This window comes from Triturus cristatus, chromosome 6 (assembly GCF_964204655.1).
Source record: "Triturus cristatus chromosome 6, aTriCri1.1, whole genome shotgun sequence".
Taxonomy (NCBI): Eukaryota; Metazoa; Chordata; class Amphibia; order Caudata; family Salamandridae; genus Triturus; species Triturus cristatus.
Window position 1 is genome coordinate 1,806,731,697 of NC_140589.1, and position 16,109 is coordinate 1,806,747,805.

The 16,109-nt window shown below is 45.6% G+C and overlaps 1 protein-coding gene across 1 annotated transcript in view; it reads right to left on the reverse strand.

The window, feature by feature from the left end:
* Positions 1–16,109, reverse strand: part of LOC146822050 (dynein regulatory complex protein 1-like) — a 1,074,594-nt gene that overhangs the window by 966,206 nt on the left and 92,279 nt on the right. The window contains exon 3 of the mRNA XM_085613165.1: positions 2,989–3,101. Coding sequence (XP_085469291.1) covers positions 2,989–3,101 — 113 coding nt within the window. The remainder of the gene's footprint in view (positions 1–2,988; positions 3,102–16,109) is intronic.

A 16,109-nucleotide genomic window follows, 5' to 3' on the forward strand; every position in this document is an offset into this window, starting at 1 on the left:
CTTCACCTCATGATCAGGATAGAGGCAATAGATGCATTTTTTGTGAGGGTCTTCAGAAAAAAGCCTAAGCTTTCCTCAGGACTCACAAGATCTGAAGAGTGATTTCTTTGTAGTTGACATCCTAGAAGTTGTAGAAACAGCAGAAACTTTAAGAACTGAGCAGAGCTCAGGGAGACTCCCTTCACACGACGTGCGGTAGAAAATCTGACAGCCTGAGCCTCTGAGGAGAACATTCTGGTGGGTGCTGTCGCCTGATTGGCTGCAGTTTGGACTGTATATAATGACAGTGATAGTCATAGCTGTGGAAGTTTTTTCCCTGGTAGCTTAGGCTACTTTACTTCCTGGTTCAGGTTACCAGGGTTTTTTGTTTGGTATATGCATAATTATTGCTTTTTTTATGTACCGTGGGACTCCCACTCCGACGACGGGGAATGATTCAGGCATGTGATTCAGGCATGTGAATCTATGAAAGACACCCCAAATACTGGAGAACTATAAATCAGACAGTAGGTCTAAACAGATGGTTTGTAGAGCTCAGTATCCTTTCTGGTGGCCTAAAGACCCAGGAGAAAGTTATGTTTGATCCACCGATAATTACATTTAACAGTGTCTGCGGGCTGCATGAAACTACATGGGTGGACCAAGGCTGTGAATGCAGGCTTAATATGACTCAGCCAGGGTATAGCTTTATGATTGTCCAAGGAAAACAGTCCTTAATTAACAATCTGTTAAGTATTGGCTCGTTCTTAAGCCAAATTGAGATCCAGCGTAATAAAGGGTTAAGTTTAAAGAGGTCTGATATATAACTAATACCAAGGTCCTCATGCACAGCAAGTGTAGATGAACTCTGGGGGACACCCAGAGCCGCCTAAGAAGCTTGTTTTCCTCCAGTTTGTATTAAACCACAATTCTGAACCCCCCCAAACGTTGCTGTCATAATGAGTGGCAGAAACACACTTAGCTTTTTAAACATGTGACCATAACCAGCTCCGGCCTACTGTACTGAGCGTAAGCTTTCCTGCAAGGTAACCATCAGGCATAGTCATAAAATTGCTAATGTATACACAATTACAGGTGGCAAATAAAAATAATACCTCTATTAACAGGGTAAACAAGGATTCTCATTAAACATTGTTTCTATACCCATGGTCTGTCATGGAGTAAGCAACACCAAAACCCTTGCCTAGAAAGATAATCTGTGAAATTCCAAGTAACTAAAAGCCTATACGTTGGCTTTAAACAAGAGTAATAACAATTCACCCTAAATGCCTATTGACTTTAACATATGCTTTTCACAATTAGTATGCCAGGTGTACTAACTTTACTGTAACTTTCCTGATGTGCAATCAGGCCTATACCCTTTATAATTGCCTTATCACCATACCCAACATAAGCCTACAGTACTAAGCATACACTTTATACAAGGCAACCATTCAGCATGCAGTCACAAAGGCACAAATGGATACAAAAGTACAGTAGGCAAAGCAGTATAGTATGTATCTCTCACATCCCTATGTGTTTTCTAGTGACTCACCAACACCAAAATCCTTGTCTAGTACGGTAATATGTGAAATTCCATGTAAAGAGAATATCTTCCTATAGGCTTTAGCTCAGTGTGGTAACAATAAGTAGGTCACAACTTCTGGTTTGATATAATAAACAGATCAAACCTATGAACTGCAACATGACTTTTACTATGTTATGTTAGTGGGTATTTGATATAGTGCACGACTCGTCCCCGAAGGGGCATCTCGGCACTGAGGTAACAGAGAAGCTAGGAGAAGCCATTCAAAACTGACAGGTTTTAACTTTTAAGCTGTTTTTTGAACCCTGCGAAGTCAGTACAAACTCTAATGACAAAGAGGAGTTTATTCCAGTGGTGAGGCGCCAGAACTGTGAAAGCCCATCCGTCATACCTAGATGTGTGGATATGGGTCGAGAGCAAAGAAGGAGCTGATTTCTTGATCTAAGGTTTCTAACCGGACGATAAGGTGCCATTGTCCTGTAGGTATTTGGGCCCCTTACCTGCCAGAGCTTTATACGTCAGGCAGTGGAGTTTGAAAACTGCTCTGCAAGTCTCTGACCGGGGGAACTGAAGGGGTGCCTGATGGCTGCTTATTAAACAGTTGGGCTACTGTATTTTGTACTACCTGAATCTTGGCATGAAGAGATGCATTTGATGTTACCAACAACGCGTTTCCTTAATCCAGGCAGCTGATGATCAGGGCCTGGAGGATGGTCTTGTGAGAGTCCAGTGGCAGCTACTGGAAAATCTTCTTAAGAAGGCGCATTGCCCCGAAGCACATGCCACATGTGGATGTCACATGATCCTTCATTGATAGTTTATTATCGAAGAGGATACCCAAATTCCTCACCGTGCTTCTGGGAGAGGGGGGCAGGGCCAAGCTCCACAGGCCACCAGTCCTCAGACCAGTGAAGATGAGTTTTGCCAAGGAGTAGTATCTCAGTCTTGTCCCCATTCAATTTTAGACAGTATGAGGACATCCAGTTGGAAATATTTCTCATGCAGGAGGTAAATCGCTTTTTAGCATCCTCCATATGTTGCTCTCTCTCTCTCTCTCTCTCTGTCGAAAGAGAGAGAGAGCGAGAGAGAGAGACAACCAGCTGTGTATCATCTGCATAAGAAACTATCGTGAAGCACAACACTTAACTAATCGAGCATGGGGAGCGACATAAATTAACATAATGAACTGATTAAGCCTTTACCCTTTACCATTGGCTTTACAACTTACCCAACACTGGCCTACTTAAGTGCATACAACCTGGTAACCATCATGCATATGTTTATAAAATTACAACTATGTAAAAAAATATCAACATAACCTTCCCTTCCCAGTGCATCACTCAGGCACGCATTCACACACACACACATACACGCACACACACACACACACACGCACACACACACAGGCACGCAACACACACACACACACACACACACTCTCTCTCTCTCTCTCTCTTCCTTACCTCTGACGCTTCAGCTCCTCTTCTTCAGCTCTTCGCTGGGTCTCCCTGCAACCTGCAGCGACCTCGACATTAGTTACTAGCTGTGTTCCATCTTTGACCAATTTGCCCAGTCTCTGTTGATAAAAAAGCAGGACAACCAAGAGGAAATGAGACATTTCGGTGGTACAATGTTCCTTACATAAATATCTCCATACACTACAGTGCCGAAATATATTTCAGCTGTACTCGGTTTAACATATGCACTTCCTGAAATGTTCTGCAGGAGCGTGATAGAAAATTAAAACAAACACTGAAGTAAAACTATAAGCAAATCAAAATAGCAACAACACTGTGTTGTTCATAGACATTGAGCCCAGTCAAGCAGACAAAGCACGATGCGGGTCGGTTAACCGGTTGTAGGCATGAAATTATGAATAGTGGATGCACAGCATAAACAGAAGACTGCAGGGATGCCTAGGGAGAAAATTGTTCATGACAAAAGTAACAAGCACTGGCAAAGCCAGTAGGTCTTAACTATGACCGAGCTATTAGCTTTGGCAATCTGGTGGGGGTGGGTAACGGGACAGTTAAAAAAAAAAGTCCTATGAAGCGGCCAGCACATTTTTTATTTATTACAAAGCAAACACAAGGAGTTGATGGACAGCGTGCTAAAACTTTTCAGATACTCACCAATTGTCACTTTTAGATCTGGAATGAATCCCTCATTGTTCTTTAGCTCAATTTCTCACCCCAGTTATGACCCAGCCATATGCAAATCAGTCTTGACCCTGTTCCTCATGGGAACAGTCCAGCCCAAACTGCCAAGCCAGGTCTTCCCTGGACTGGACTGGAAACAAGTTGGCAGGGTATGCCCAGACATTGGTCCCTTGCTCACTCTGCCACTGGATTCAAGCTAGCCTGGCTGATGAGAAGTGTTACCCCGAAACCGGTCCTAGATCAGATGCAGAGTACACCAAGGATCCTCCCTCTGCCCCACTCTCTTCAACGTTTAAATGTCTCCCCTCACAACCATCATCAGAAACCACAGGCTCAACATCGTCTTCTACGCCGATGACACCCAGCTCACCTTCTACCTCACCAATGAACCCAACATCACCAGACGCAACTTCCAAGAAGGGATAAAAGCTGTTGCGATCTGGATGAACAACAGCTGCCTGAAGCCCAACTCGGAGAAAAAAGAAGTCCTCATTCTCGGGTCCACCCCCTCTGCATGGGACAACACCTGGTGGACCCCCGTCCTCGGAAACCCTACCACCCCAACAGACCATGCATGCAACCTCAGCATCATACTCAACTCTTCAGTCACCATAAATCTCCAGATCAGCGCTGTATCCTGCGCATGCTTCAACAACTTCTGAATACTCCTCAAGACATTCAAGTGGATCCCCCCCCCGACTCCAGGAAAACTGTCCCCCATGCACTCATCACCAGCAGACTGGACTACGGCTATGCCCCCTATGCCGGAATCAACAAATAACTCCTCCGCAAACTCCAGACCGTCCAGAACGCTGCAGCCAGACCTATCCTCAACATCCCACGACACGACCACCACTGGCTCCCATTCGATAGAAGAATAACCTTCAAGCTACTCACACTCGCCTACAAAGCCCTCAACAACACCCGACCTCAATACCTCAACAACCCAATCTCCTTCCACGCCCCCAAGAGAAACCTCCACTCAGCTCAGCTCACCTCGCCCTAGCCACCGTCCTTCATTTCTACAGGACCTGACCAGGTGGAAGATCCTTCTCCTACCTCATAGCCAAAACCTGGGACGAACTCCCACTCTGACGAAGCCCGACACTGCCCCAATTCAGAAAGGACCTCAAGACCTGGCTCTTCGAATTACCTCAACGAACCTGTTCACCCCGACCCCCTCCCCCCGCCCAGCGCTCTACAAAACCCTGATTGATGGATTGAGGATGCTTGTTTCCTGGCTTGGCAGTCCGGACTGGACTGGTCCGATTAGGAACAGGGTCACGACTGATTTGCTGATGGCTCCGTCCGAACTGGGATGGCGAATTGAGCAAAAGAACGATGATGGATTCAACCGAGATCTGTGATTAGTGTTGAGTGTCTGAAAAGTTTCAGTGCTCCGTCCATCATCTCCTTGTGTTTGCTTTGTTCGCCCTATGTTGGCAGCGTATGCCCAGACATGGGTCTCTTGCCCACTTTGTCACTGGATTCAAGCTAGCCTGGCTGATGAGAGGTGTTACCCCGAAACCAGTCCCAGGATGCTTGTTTCCGATCGAGGGAAGTCCTGTCTTGGCAGTTCGGGCTGGACTGTTACTATGAGCAACAGGGTCAAGATTGATTTGCATATGGCAGGGTCTGAACTGGGGTGGCAAAGTGAGCTAAAGAACGATGATGGATTCAATCCAGATCTGTGACTGGGGGTGAGTGTCTGAAAAGTTTCAGCGCTCCTTCCATCATCTCCTTGTGTTTGCATCATTTTTTTTTACTTCTGATAGAGGGAGTGGAGAAGAAAATCAAATGGGCAGGAGGGTGGTAGGCAGAGGGTGGTGGATATCAAATAGGGCCAGGAGGACAGGTGGACCTGAATCTCGGTGCGAGCAGCGGATGGCCAGCTGAGGGAAACTAATTTAAGTTAACTAATCTGAGCTTGGTCCCTGCGCCACAGAAAAAGAAAAGAAAAAGTAGCGATGCATAGCAAGCACTGTTCAATTCGAAGCCAATAACAAAGAATGAAAACGCTGCAAACGAATCATAAGCAATGGGCGGCTTCCAAGCCTATTATAGAACGCAAGAGTCTTACAAGCAAGGGTGCATGCACTAGCGCATGCACACACAAACAAGACCAAAAGAAAAACGCATTGCATCAATCAGGGACCACCACCAACTCTGAATTCTAGTTTTCTTTGACGGGATAATCGCCTCCCAATGGGTCTGTTTAAACACATGGAACACCTGAATCACCTGTTCCATTTTGAGCCGAGGTCTTTTTTCACCAAGTAAAACATCCGCAGCCCTTAACAAGGAAGGTCGTAGGCAGGGCTTTAATTGTGGTGGGACCAGTGGTCTCCAACCTTTTCAGTAAGGAGAGTTACTTTTGTTCGATGAAAATCCTACCAAGCTATTAGTATTAGTGCTGTACTGGTGACCACATAAGACAAGATTATGTTAGTGGCCACCCTGTGCAAGATTACCAGCAGTGATCACATCAGTGCATCAGGAGGGTTGCAAGCTTGGTCAATTTAAAATGCCTTTACATGGGTAATACATAGCAGCAACAGCTGCAGTGCCCCTTGCATCAAGGTAATAATGTTAGCAATAAGTATCCCCATCTTCACGATTTATCACTTAAATATCAGCTTTAAATACATTTTGAAAATTCAACCATTTTTCTCCATACATCAGCTTACAAGTTTAGAAAATACACATAGTTTTTTTTCAAATAGACACTGTAAATGTTGTTATCCGTCAATTAATTCAACCAGACAAAAGCTTCTAACTTACCTGAACTAGACCATTCTATCACACCAAATGACAGTCTTATTGGAATACACTACCGCTCATTTTCAGAAAATAGTATCCAAGTGAATGAATCTACAATTATACATGATGTTATAAGGATATTGCCGGCCGCAGAGGAGTTAAAGAAGATGAAGCGTTATGTGGTTACAGTAGTTTTAGGATGTCATAAAAATCAAATTTGACTTGGCGATATTGGATTTATGGACAACAGTGACTATTTTGGGCTAAATTTGCATCTGCAAACTCTCCGAATCTGAAAATCAGAGGGTTTGTGAATGCTAAAGCCACTTTTCTTGTGTTCTAAATGCATTTAGCGAGTCAAATGTTTTTAAAGCAGGGCATTACCACCATTCGGCTGTGAGAGTACAAAGCTTTAACAGCAGTTCTGAAGTGGCTTTCAGGAAGAAATGGTTTGACTTTCTTTAAAAAAGAGACCTGGTACCACGCATTGTCTGTTTTTTAGCAATGTGTTCCTTGAGGTTTCACAGTAAATATAAATGACTCAGTCAGTGAAAGTTGGTGTTCAAAGCCGTCCTGGTCCATGTCAGTGAGCCAGTTTTTTACTGTATCTTGTTTGTCGTTCTTGGCAAGCAACTTATTTCTCATGTATTCAAACAGCTTTACCTCATCATCAAGGCATCTCCTGTTGGGTGACCCTTCCTGAATGTATCCTCCAACTTTGACTAAAATGTTGTCTGCAGATGTCTCCCCCACGCATTTCTCTTGAATAACACACTTCTCAGTCACATCACTCACGTTAGCCACAACACATTCATCTTCAGCTATGTGTGACTCACTCCAGCCAAAGGAAGTCATGATGAACAATCTGCCCTGGCATTCCTTACTCTGGTACATACACCTCAAGAAAAACAAGTTATTGTGCCCTACATAGCTAATCAACAATGTGTGGAATGGCTCTGCTGGCTCCCTTTGTTGAAAATATATCTGTCAAGAGTTTGTGATCCTACCTTACTGTAAACCTGTTGTCTGAAATGCATAACACTCCAACAAAATGTCAATGTGTCCTTTTCCACAACAGAATAGTTATGTTCCATTTGTCTTAGTGCTCCTGAGGCATATTCCACCTCAACCTTCTTGCCTTCCTTCATCTGCACAAGCATCACAGCCAAGCCATAGTTGCTCACACCAGTCACGATCTTGTGTCAAAAGATTGGGGAGAGGATGTAGAGCAGTCGACTTCGAAGCTGGGGAACCAGGTTTGAGTCTTGGCATCGATGCTCAACATCCTGTGATTCTGGGAAAATCACTTAATCTCCCCGTGCCTAGCATAAATTAATGTGTCCATCCGTAACAAAACTAGTGCTCATGTAAATCGCTCTGAAACCTTAGGTCTAGTTTACGCTATATAAAAATAAAAATAAAAAGTTTAAGACAAGAGTAGGTCTACCCAAATTTCTTCTTTTAACGTGTTAGAACTAGTTTCACAGTCAATTTACAATACAACCTTGGTATCCTTTTTCAGCAAAGCTTGCATATAACATGTCTTTACAGCAAAGTTGGCAGTAAACTTAGTATAGTATTCAGCCAATCTCAAAAATGAGCGGTGCTGCTCCTTATTCATACGGCTGGGCAGTTCATGTATGGTGCTTACCAAACTCTCTTTTGGTCTCACTCCTTCACTATCTATATGATGACCTATGTAATACTCTCCATTGGTGCCAATCTTCTACTTCTCAGTCTTAACAATCAAGCCACTTTCTTTCAAGATATCCAACACAATTCCTAGAGTTTGATCATGCTCCTTTCTTGCTATGCACCAGGGTATCATCTTGGAAATATGTCATGTATGCATTGCTCTTGAAACATAGGCCGATGTTGAAAGGCATGAGACAGAAACCATAAACCCCTGCTGGAGTTACAAATGATGTTAGGGGTTTGAAGTCTTCGTTAACGGCAACTTGGTGGTAAGCAGGTGATAGGTGTGTGGTTGACCAAAACATTATTCCAGTGAGTGTGCTCATTATCTCATTTCCATCAAGTAAATGATGACAAACGACTAAGATATTCTGATTTAATCCTCACAAATCAACACTCAAGCCGCCACCAGCCTTCCAAGACAACACCAAAGGAGCTAACCATTCTGAGGCCTTGTTGGGTTCAATAATACCTGTCCAATTCTTATCTCAATTCAGCCTTCAAGGCCAGCAGCACTGGCCTAACCCTATGAACCATGGCCATTGCTCCAACACGTAACCTGATTTTATGTTTAAAACCCAAGCTCATTCTTAAATACTTCAGGCTATTTTTATTTCCACCATGAATATGTGTTTCCTTTTTCTCTCAACTCCAAGCACAACACTTGATCAGGGTGGTTAGGGACCAGGGTAATTCCTAATTCTGTCTGCGGAGGCCACCCCAAAAAACACTCAACTTCTTTAGCTACATATACCCTAGAGCGAATGCCACAACGCTTAAATCCTATCTCTACATGTTAACACCCAATCACTTTGATTAGTTTCTTGATGAATGCCATCAGACAGCATGATAACTTCATCACCTTACACGTCACTTTCTCAACCTTCAGAGTATATCTTGGTCCACAAACAGCCAATATTTTCACAACTTTGCCAGTCATTTCCACCTCGCAAAATGGTGCATCGTGGTCTCTTTCCAGCATACAATCTTGTAAAATATATTCTTCCTCTGCATCATCATCTTTGCCTACTGCATCACAACCAGCATCCACCAAATTTACATGCTTGAAATAACATGTCTTGGACATTTCGTTGCATAAATATGCGTAATGTCCTTTTTGCTTTCACCTGACCAATGACGGGACAAGATTTGTCACTAGCCAAATGTGCTTTGATACCACAATGGAAGCATTAATTGTTTTTTCCGCAGAGTCTGAGCTAATTCTGTTCTTATATCTTGTTTCTGGTTGGTACCAACCTTATTCACATGCTTCACTCTCACCACTTGTGACATCTATTCAAACCTTTAACCAATCTCAATGACTTTGTCCAATGGGAGATCCTTAGCTAACAGTAGCTTTTCATGTATCCTTTTACTCAAAATCCTTAGCACTAATTGACTGTGAAACATTTAGTCCTAAAATGATGCATAGTTGCACATGGCTGCTAAACTCGTTAATGCAGTAACAAAGTAATTCATTGTGTCGCTGGGAAATGGCCTGAATCCAGTTCATCATCCTTGTCAACAAGAATTGAAAGATGTTTCAAGACTTCTCTGACCTCAGCTCCCAGACGATGTTTAAGGAGAGACAGTTTCTGTTTTCCTGTAAATATGTCTCCTCCTATTGCTTCTAGATAGGCCTCGAAACCTTAGTTCCAGCTCCCCATTCTGACATAGGTTGGCCAAGGGACTGCAGAAGAGCTAAAGGAACAGTAGCCCCTTGATACTGGCTATGTTACTGTTTATTTGTTAAACTGTCTCAGATTGAATATTTGATCTGTGCATGAGAATCTAATGAGGCAATAGAGGTGTAGCAGAATGTTAAATATACATGTTAATGGAATGTATGGATTCATTCCAGAGAACAGATGTTGTGTGTATCACCGCATACAGTCTTTGGAAACTGCAGTTGTGTAGAAGAAAGCATTAGAAGTTGGTTGTTCTGTCCTTCCTTCCTCCACTAACCATCGTATAGGGAGTGTGCAATGTGCTTGCACAGAAACTGACACAGAGGACCAGTGTGTTGTGCCTGCTAAACATTATTCCTCTCTTGGTGTGCACATCACCGTTTTACTAGGGCTAGTCAAGTGATCTGCTACATATCATCACATTTTGCTGTAGAGTTCTGCTGCGGAAAGAAGTTTCTGTGGTGATAATATACCAAGGGCCATATGTAGGTAACATACTATTTACCGATTCATAAATACCGAATTTTACCGAATCGGTATTTATGAATCGGTAAATAGTATGTAGGTAAACATTCGCTAAAAATTACCGAATCGGTAAAATTCGGTAAATGAATACCGAATCCACAATACCGGCCGGAATCATGAATCGGTATTTACCGAATCGGTAAATACCGAGGTGGTATTTACCGATTCGGTAAATAACGAATTGGAGTTCACCGAATCGGTAATTCAAATATACATCACTTGATGAATCAGCCAATCCTGTGCAAGGCCAACCCCACCCAACCAGGAAGTGGCCACACCCAGGCAGGTGCACACAATTAACAGACTCTGGAGAGGCTGGTAGTGCAGAGCAGAGCAAGGGAGCCAGTGCCCGATTGTGAACCTCAAACTGACAATGTCCAGCCAGGAGACAGAGAGAGATGGAGGGGAAAGGAGGAGAAAACAAAAATTCAGCCCAAAGGAACTGCAGGTACTAGTGGAGGAGGTGGTCAAGCAGCACCAGAAGCTGTTCGGGAAGCAGTCCCTGCAAGTGCCTGAGTCCGAGAAAAGGAAGATCTGGCTGGGAATCCAGGCGCAGGTCAATGCAATAGGAGTGACCCCCCGGGACATAGACGTGCTGAAGAAGCGGTGGTACGACCTCCGTATCGTCACAAAGAGGAAGATGGGAAGCTGCAGAAAGAGGCCAGCCGGACAGGAGGGGGAAGGAACAGGGCACCTGCCCTGACAGAACTTGAGGAGCTGGTGGAGACAACAATTGAGCCCAAGAGTGTCGTGGGGATTGGGGATGCAGACAGCTCTGCCAGAGCCGCCACCAAACAAGGTAAGACGCATGCACAGCAATGTGGCCCCCCCTACCCCTATCCCAACTCCCCAAAAGGGCAATGAGAATCCCACTCCAGTACAGGTGTTAGTGCATACTAGCAATGCATTATGGGAGATGTAGTCCCTGAAACCCCAAACATGAGACGAATAGCACAGAACAACAAGGCATGCTACACACATTAGCGAGAAGCAGGCAGAGGACAATGAGAGAGTGTTTCAGAAATGTATTGTGATGCTAGCAATGCTGTGCTTCAGGTACACTTAGCTGATGTTGCATTTCTGTCCACAGGCGATACTTTGCGCAGAACTGCACATGAGAAGGGAGAGAGGGCACACCGGAAGGACAGCTCTGAGAAGGCCACCACAAGTTCTAACCAGAGATCAGCACCACAGCCAGCCTCACCACCACAGCCAGCATCGCCACCCCAGCCAGCATCGCCACTCCTGCTGGAGTCACCGGCATCATCACCACCTGCATTGCTCAGGTCGAGGAGGCGTGCTGCTGCCAGGTTGAATGTATCGGAGTCCTCATCTGAAGACTCGAGGGGGGCGGAAACGTCCACTGTGCCCCTGGATGTTAGCCATGCCAGTGTGGCCTCCGCCTCTGAGGGAGCACACACAGGTGCCAGACGTCGCCGCAGGGCTTGGGTGCAAAGTCCACCTCCACAAGGTGAGAGCCATGGAGTCTTCTCAGGGCTTGAGGCCACCATGGTCAAAATACAGCGCCTACAAGCAAAGGCAATGATGTTGGTACAGCGCCAAATACGGGGCCTCAATGATACTTTTGTAAATATTGACAGGGGCATCAGCGCTATGGCTGAGGGAATGGTTGAGATGGCTGCGGGCATGCGGGACATGTCCCAGTCCGTCATGCTGCTGTGCTCGAAGATTGATGAGGACAGGGCAGCACGGCGCCGGGAACGTCAGAGGAAAGACCATCACACAAGGGCAGTGAACCGGCTGGCAACTGCCACTTCGCTGCTCTGCAGGCGCTCGGTGGCAATGCAGGAGGGCCTTGCGCACTGCAGCAATGACGTGTCAAGGGGGATGGTGAGGGTCACCAGTGCACTAGAAGTGCTGCTCACAAGCCAGTCTACCACAACTGGTGCTGTGGATGCTGGGGACAGCGAAGAAACCACCAGCAGGAGCAGCATTACCCCCCTGTCCCAGACACACGGAGGAGCAGCAGGCGGCATGGGGCTGCCATTGGTCCCACAGCCAGTGAGGAGGCACACTCAATGGCATCCCGCACTGGAGTGCGTGGGCGCAGACACTAATGCTGCACACAATAGCATGAGACAATTGGGTGAAGTAACCCTTGACTCACAAATAGTGATTGCACAATATTGATGGGACAGGTTTTCCTTTGTGTTGTGGCGTAGTGCCGCATGATTAAACTACGTCATGGCATCCAACTACTGGCTGTGTCCCCTTACTTACTCAGAAATAGTTTCATGTGATCTCTGCCCGTCTCACTCTCCCATCTGTTGCTGTTGCCACTCCTGCTGCGTTGGCCTCTGGCTGTGCAGACTCATCATCATTGTCCTCACAATCAGTTAGTTCCACCTCTGTACCTCTCTGCGTGCCAAGGTTGTGCAGCATTGCACAAGAGGCAATGATCTTGCAGCAGATGATGGGTGTGTACTGGCGTGCACCTCCACTTTTGTGGAGGCAGCGGAACCTGCTTTTCAATAGTCCAAACGTGCGCTCCACAACGTTGCGTGTTGATTTGTGTGCCACATTATATCGTCTTTCACTCAGGGTTGATGGGTGTAGGTAGGGAGTGAGGATGAATGACCGCACGGCATATGCACTATCGCCTAGGTGAGTAAGAGAGTAGCATTAGTCACATGCCTCAATACAATATCATTTGCAATCAGTATTAGGGAGCGTCACAGTGTATTACCTAGCAGGTATCCTTCTCCAAATTGTCCGGCAACCAGTCGTGTGTAGATCCCACTGTTCTGGAAGATGAAGGAGTCGTGGGTGCTCCCAGGAAACTTAGCTACGATATCAGTGATTATGTTCCCTGCATCGCAGATTACCTGTACATTTATGGAGTGGGTGGACTTTCTGTTCCTGTAGATGTGCTCAGTGGCTGCTGGTGGGCAGATTGGAATGTGTGTGCCATCAATACAGCCTATGACATGCGGGAACAGAGCCATCTGGTAAAAGTCTGTCTTGGTTTTCTGCAGTTCAGCCTGTGTGTTTGGGAAGCTGATGTAGTGTTGCATTCTCTGCATCATGGCATCCAGGAACTTCCTGAAGAAACGGGACAGGCAACTCTGGGATACACCGCCTACCGCAGCTATCACCCCCTGGTAACTGCCAGATGCAAGTAGGCTACAGAGAACCTGCACATGTGGTGGTATGGCATGCGCCCTTGTTGGCTGGTCCAGGAGTGGGTGCAGGTCCCTTATCAGGTCCATGATGGTTTGTGGGTGTAGCCTGTACCTTTCATGTATCTCAGCCTCAGTCTGTTGAAAGAGTGTGATGCGCTGTCTGTAAATGCGTTCCTCCCGTCTCCAAATCCTCAGGCCTGCTGCATGTAGACGTAGGCGCCTTGCAATCACATACAGAGCGGCCATGGTGTCCACGCTGTTGCATTTTGGGATTGCTTATATGCACTGTTGCTGATTACCACCTGCTTTCAATCTGTGTTAATTACCGACTCTTAAATACCGAATTTCATGGATTTCTTAAATACCGAATTTACCTACATCTCTTTTCTCGTTGTACCACTTCATATTTACCGAATCGGAAAATATGTATTCGGTAAATATGAATTGGTAATTTAGAATTCGGTAATTATGAATCGGTATTTACCGATTCATATTTACCGAAACCTTCTTTTTGGCCTCCTACATCTCAATTGACTAAATACCGGTCGGTAACGGGATATTTACCGAATTTCGGCCGTTACCGACCAGTATTTAGCTACCTACATATGGCCCCAAATGAGCTAATCTTGATGAGTGACAGTGTGCAAACCTCTGCTACCTCAGCCACATAGCAATAACTGCTAAGAATGATCGTTCCAAATTTTAGTGCCTACCCTACCTCCTTGCCGTGGCGAGCATGAGACTTAGAGGAATCAGAAATGTCCACGTAAGGTCAGCACTTGAGAGAGTCCATACCAGAACTCCCTCTGTCACAGATGATGGGTCTTTGTAAGCAGATGTTTGCTTCTAACTGTCACTCTTGCAACTCGACTTACTTGCATAAGCCTGAGGGCGACTGCCAGCATCCACAGGAGCGAAGACTAGAGTCTCTACTCTCCCTTAAGGTAGAGACATCATCAGAAAGATAAACGTATCAGAGAGATGAATACTACCCCAAGGAAGAGCCGGGACCAGACAGGGACCTCAGGGCAACCCACCAGGGAGGCTGAAGGATCTTGGGAAGTAAACGTAGGGGGCGGAGGATCTGTACTGCAGAAAAGACAAAAGATAGAGAGAGAGAGTTAATCACAATTAGGCAGAATTAAGCAATAATGAAAATAGTCAGTGTACCACCCTTTCTCTAAACATGGAATGGTTGTGTACCTCCACAATGTCCTGCTCGAAAGGTGAAGCGATACCTCCTTTGGTATGTTTGCTGTACTATCTCCACCCAACGGAGGCAAAGGGAAAGTCTCTATTCACAGGCAAGAAAGCGGATCCAGAAAGAAAAGATTTATCCGGAAGAGTTTGTCTGACACCGTGGATAATAACGCTTCTCCTGAAGCAATAAAGTTGTGGTTGATAAAAATAAAAAAAAATAAAAAAACAGTTTGTGCGCTTTCGTGGAGATTTGGTTACACTATGTTAATGTTCCACAGGGACACCCAGATACGTCTCCAGCTTGGTGCCACGAACAAAAGGACAGTTGAGTAAACAGTAAGTAATGGAGCAATGTACAGCAAGAGGTCTCTGTGAGATAGGGTTACCCGCAAGCAGCAGGCAGGCGGCGAGCAACGTGTAGGTCTGAGCGGCTCAAAGTAAAAAAAAAAATATATATATATAAATGAAAACACGCTAGCAGCGTATGTAACGTACCCGTTACTATGGGGAAGGTACAGTTCAAATTCCCGTCTGCGTCTCCGTCCACAAGAGGGAATTCTCAACAACAAAGGGGGGGGCAGCGCAAGTGATTGGCAAAGTCCTCAATACTCGCTTGGGAAGCTGGACAGAAGGAATCAGCACCTACGTAGGCAAGCGCACTCCTCGGCGTCCACACGGGTTCGAAGGCAAGCGAACTCCTCGGCGTTCACACGGGTAAGAAGGCAAGAGAACTCCTCGGTGTCCACGCGGGTTCGAAGGTAGGGAAGCTAGGCAGTTGCTTTTCTCAGTTCCAGGGTACACGTCCACACCTAACGCGGTGTAGACGATGAGTGTCACGCCGTGCACAAGGCAAGGTTGCAGTAGAATGCCGGATCTTTCAGAAAGGCAGGTCCTGCTGAAAGCACAAACAAGATAGCACCAGGTATACCTGGGTTGGAGTTTCCTTGGTCCAGATAATCTAAGATTTTTTGTAGCCAACCACACTTGCTCTCCTACTGAATAAGTAGGAGCAGGACGTCTATGTTTATCAGCCTGCTCCTTCATGTGTTGTTTGGCTTCTTGTAGTCTTTGTTTTGCCATGTCCCATATGGAGGAGAGACGGGCATGGTGTTCATCTACTGCCGGTATTTCTGACAAAGAACGAGAGAACTGTATAGGTAGGCAAAGGGGATGATACCCATTTAAAAAAAAAAAGGGGAAACCTGAGTGGCAGTATGACAAGTGTTGTTGTAGGCAAACTCCGCTAACGGAAGAGCTTGGACCCAATCGCTGGTAACAGTCCCTAACAAGCACCTTAAATACTGTTCTAAAGTTTGATTGGTCCTTTCTGTCTGCCCGTCTGTTTGGGGGTGATAAGCTGAAGACAGACGATGATCAATGTGTAGGGCTTTACACACTCCTTGCCAGAATCTGG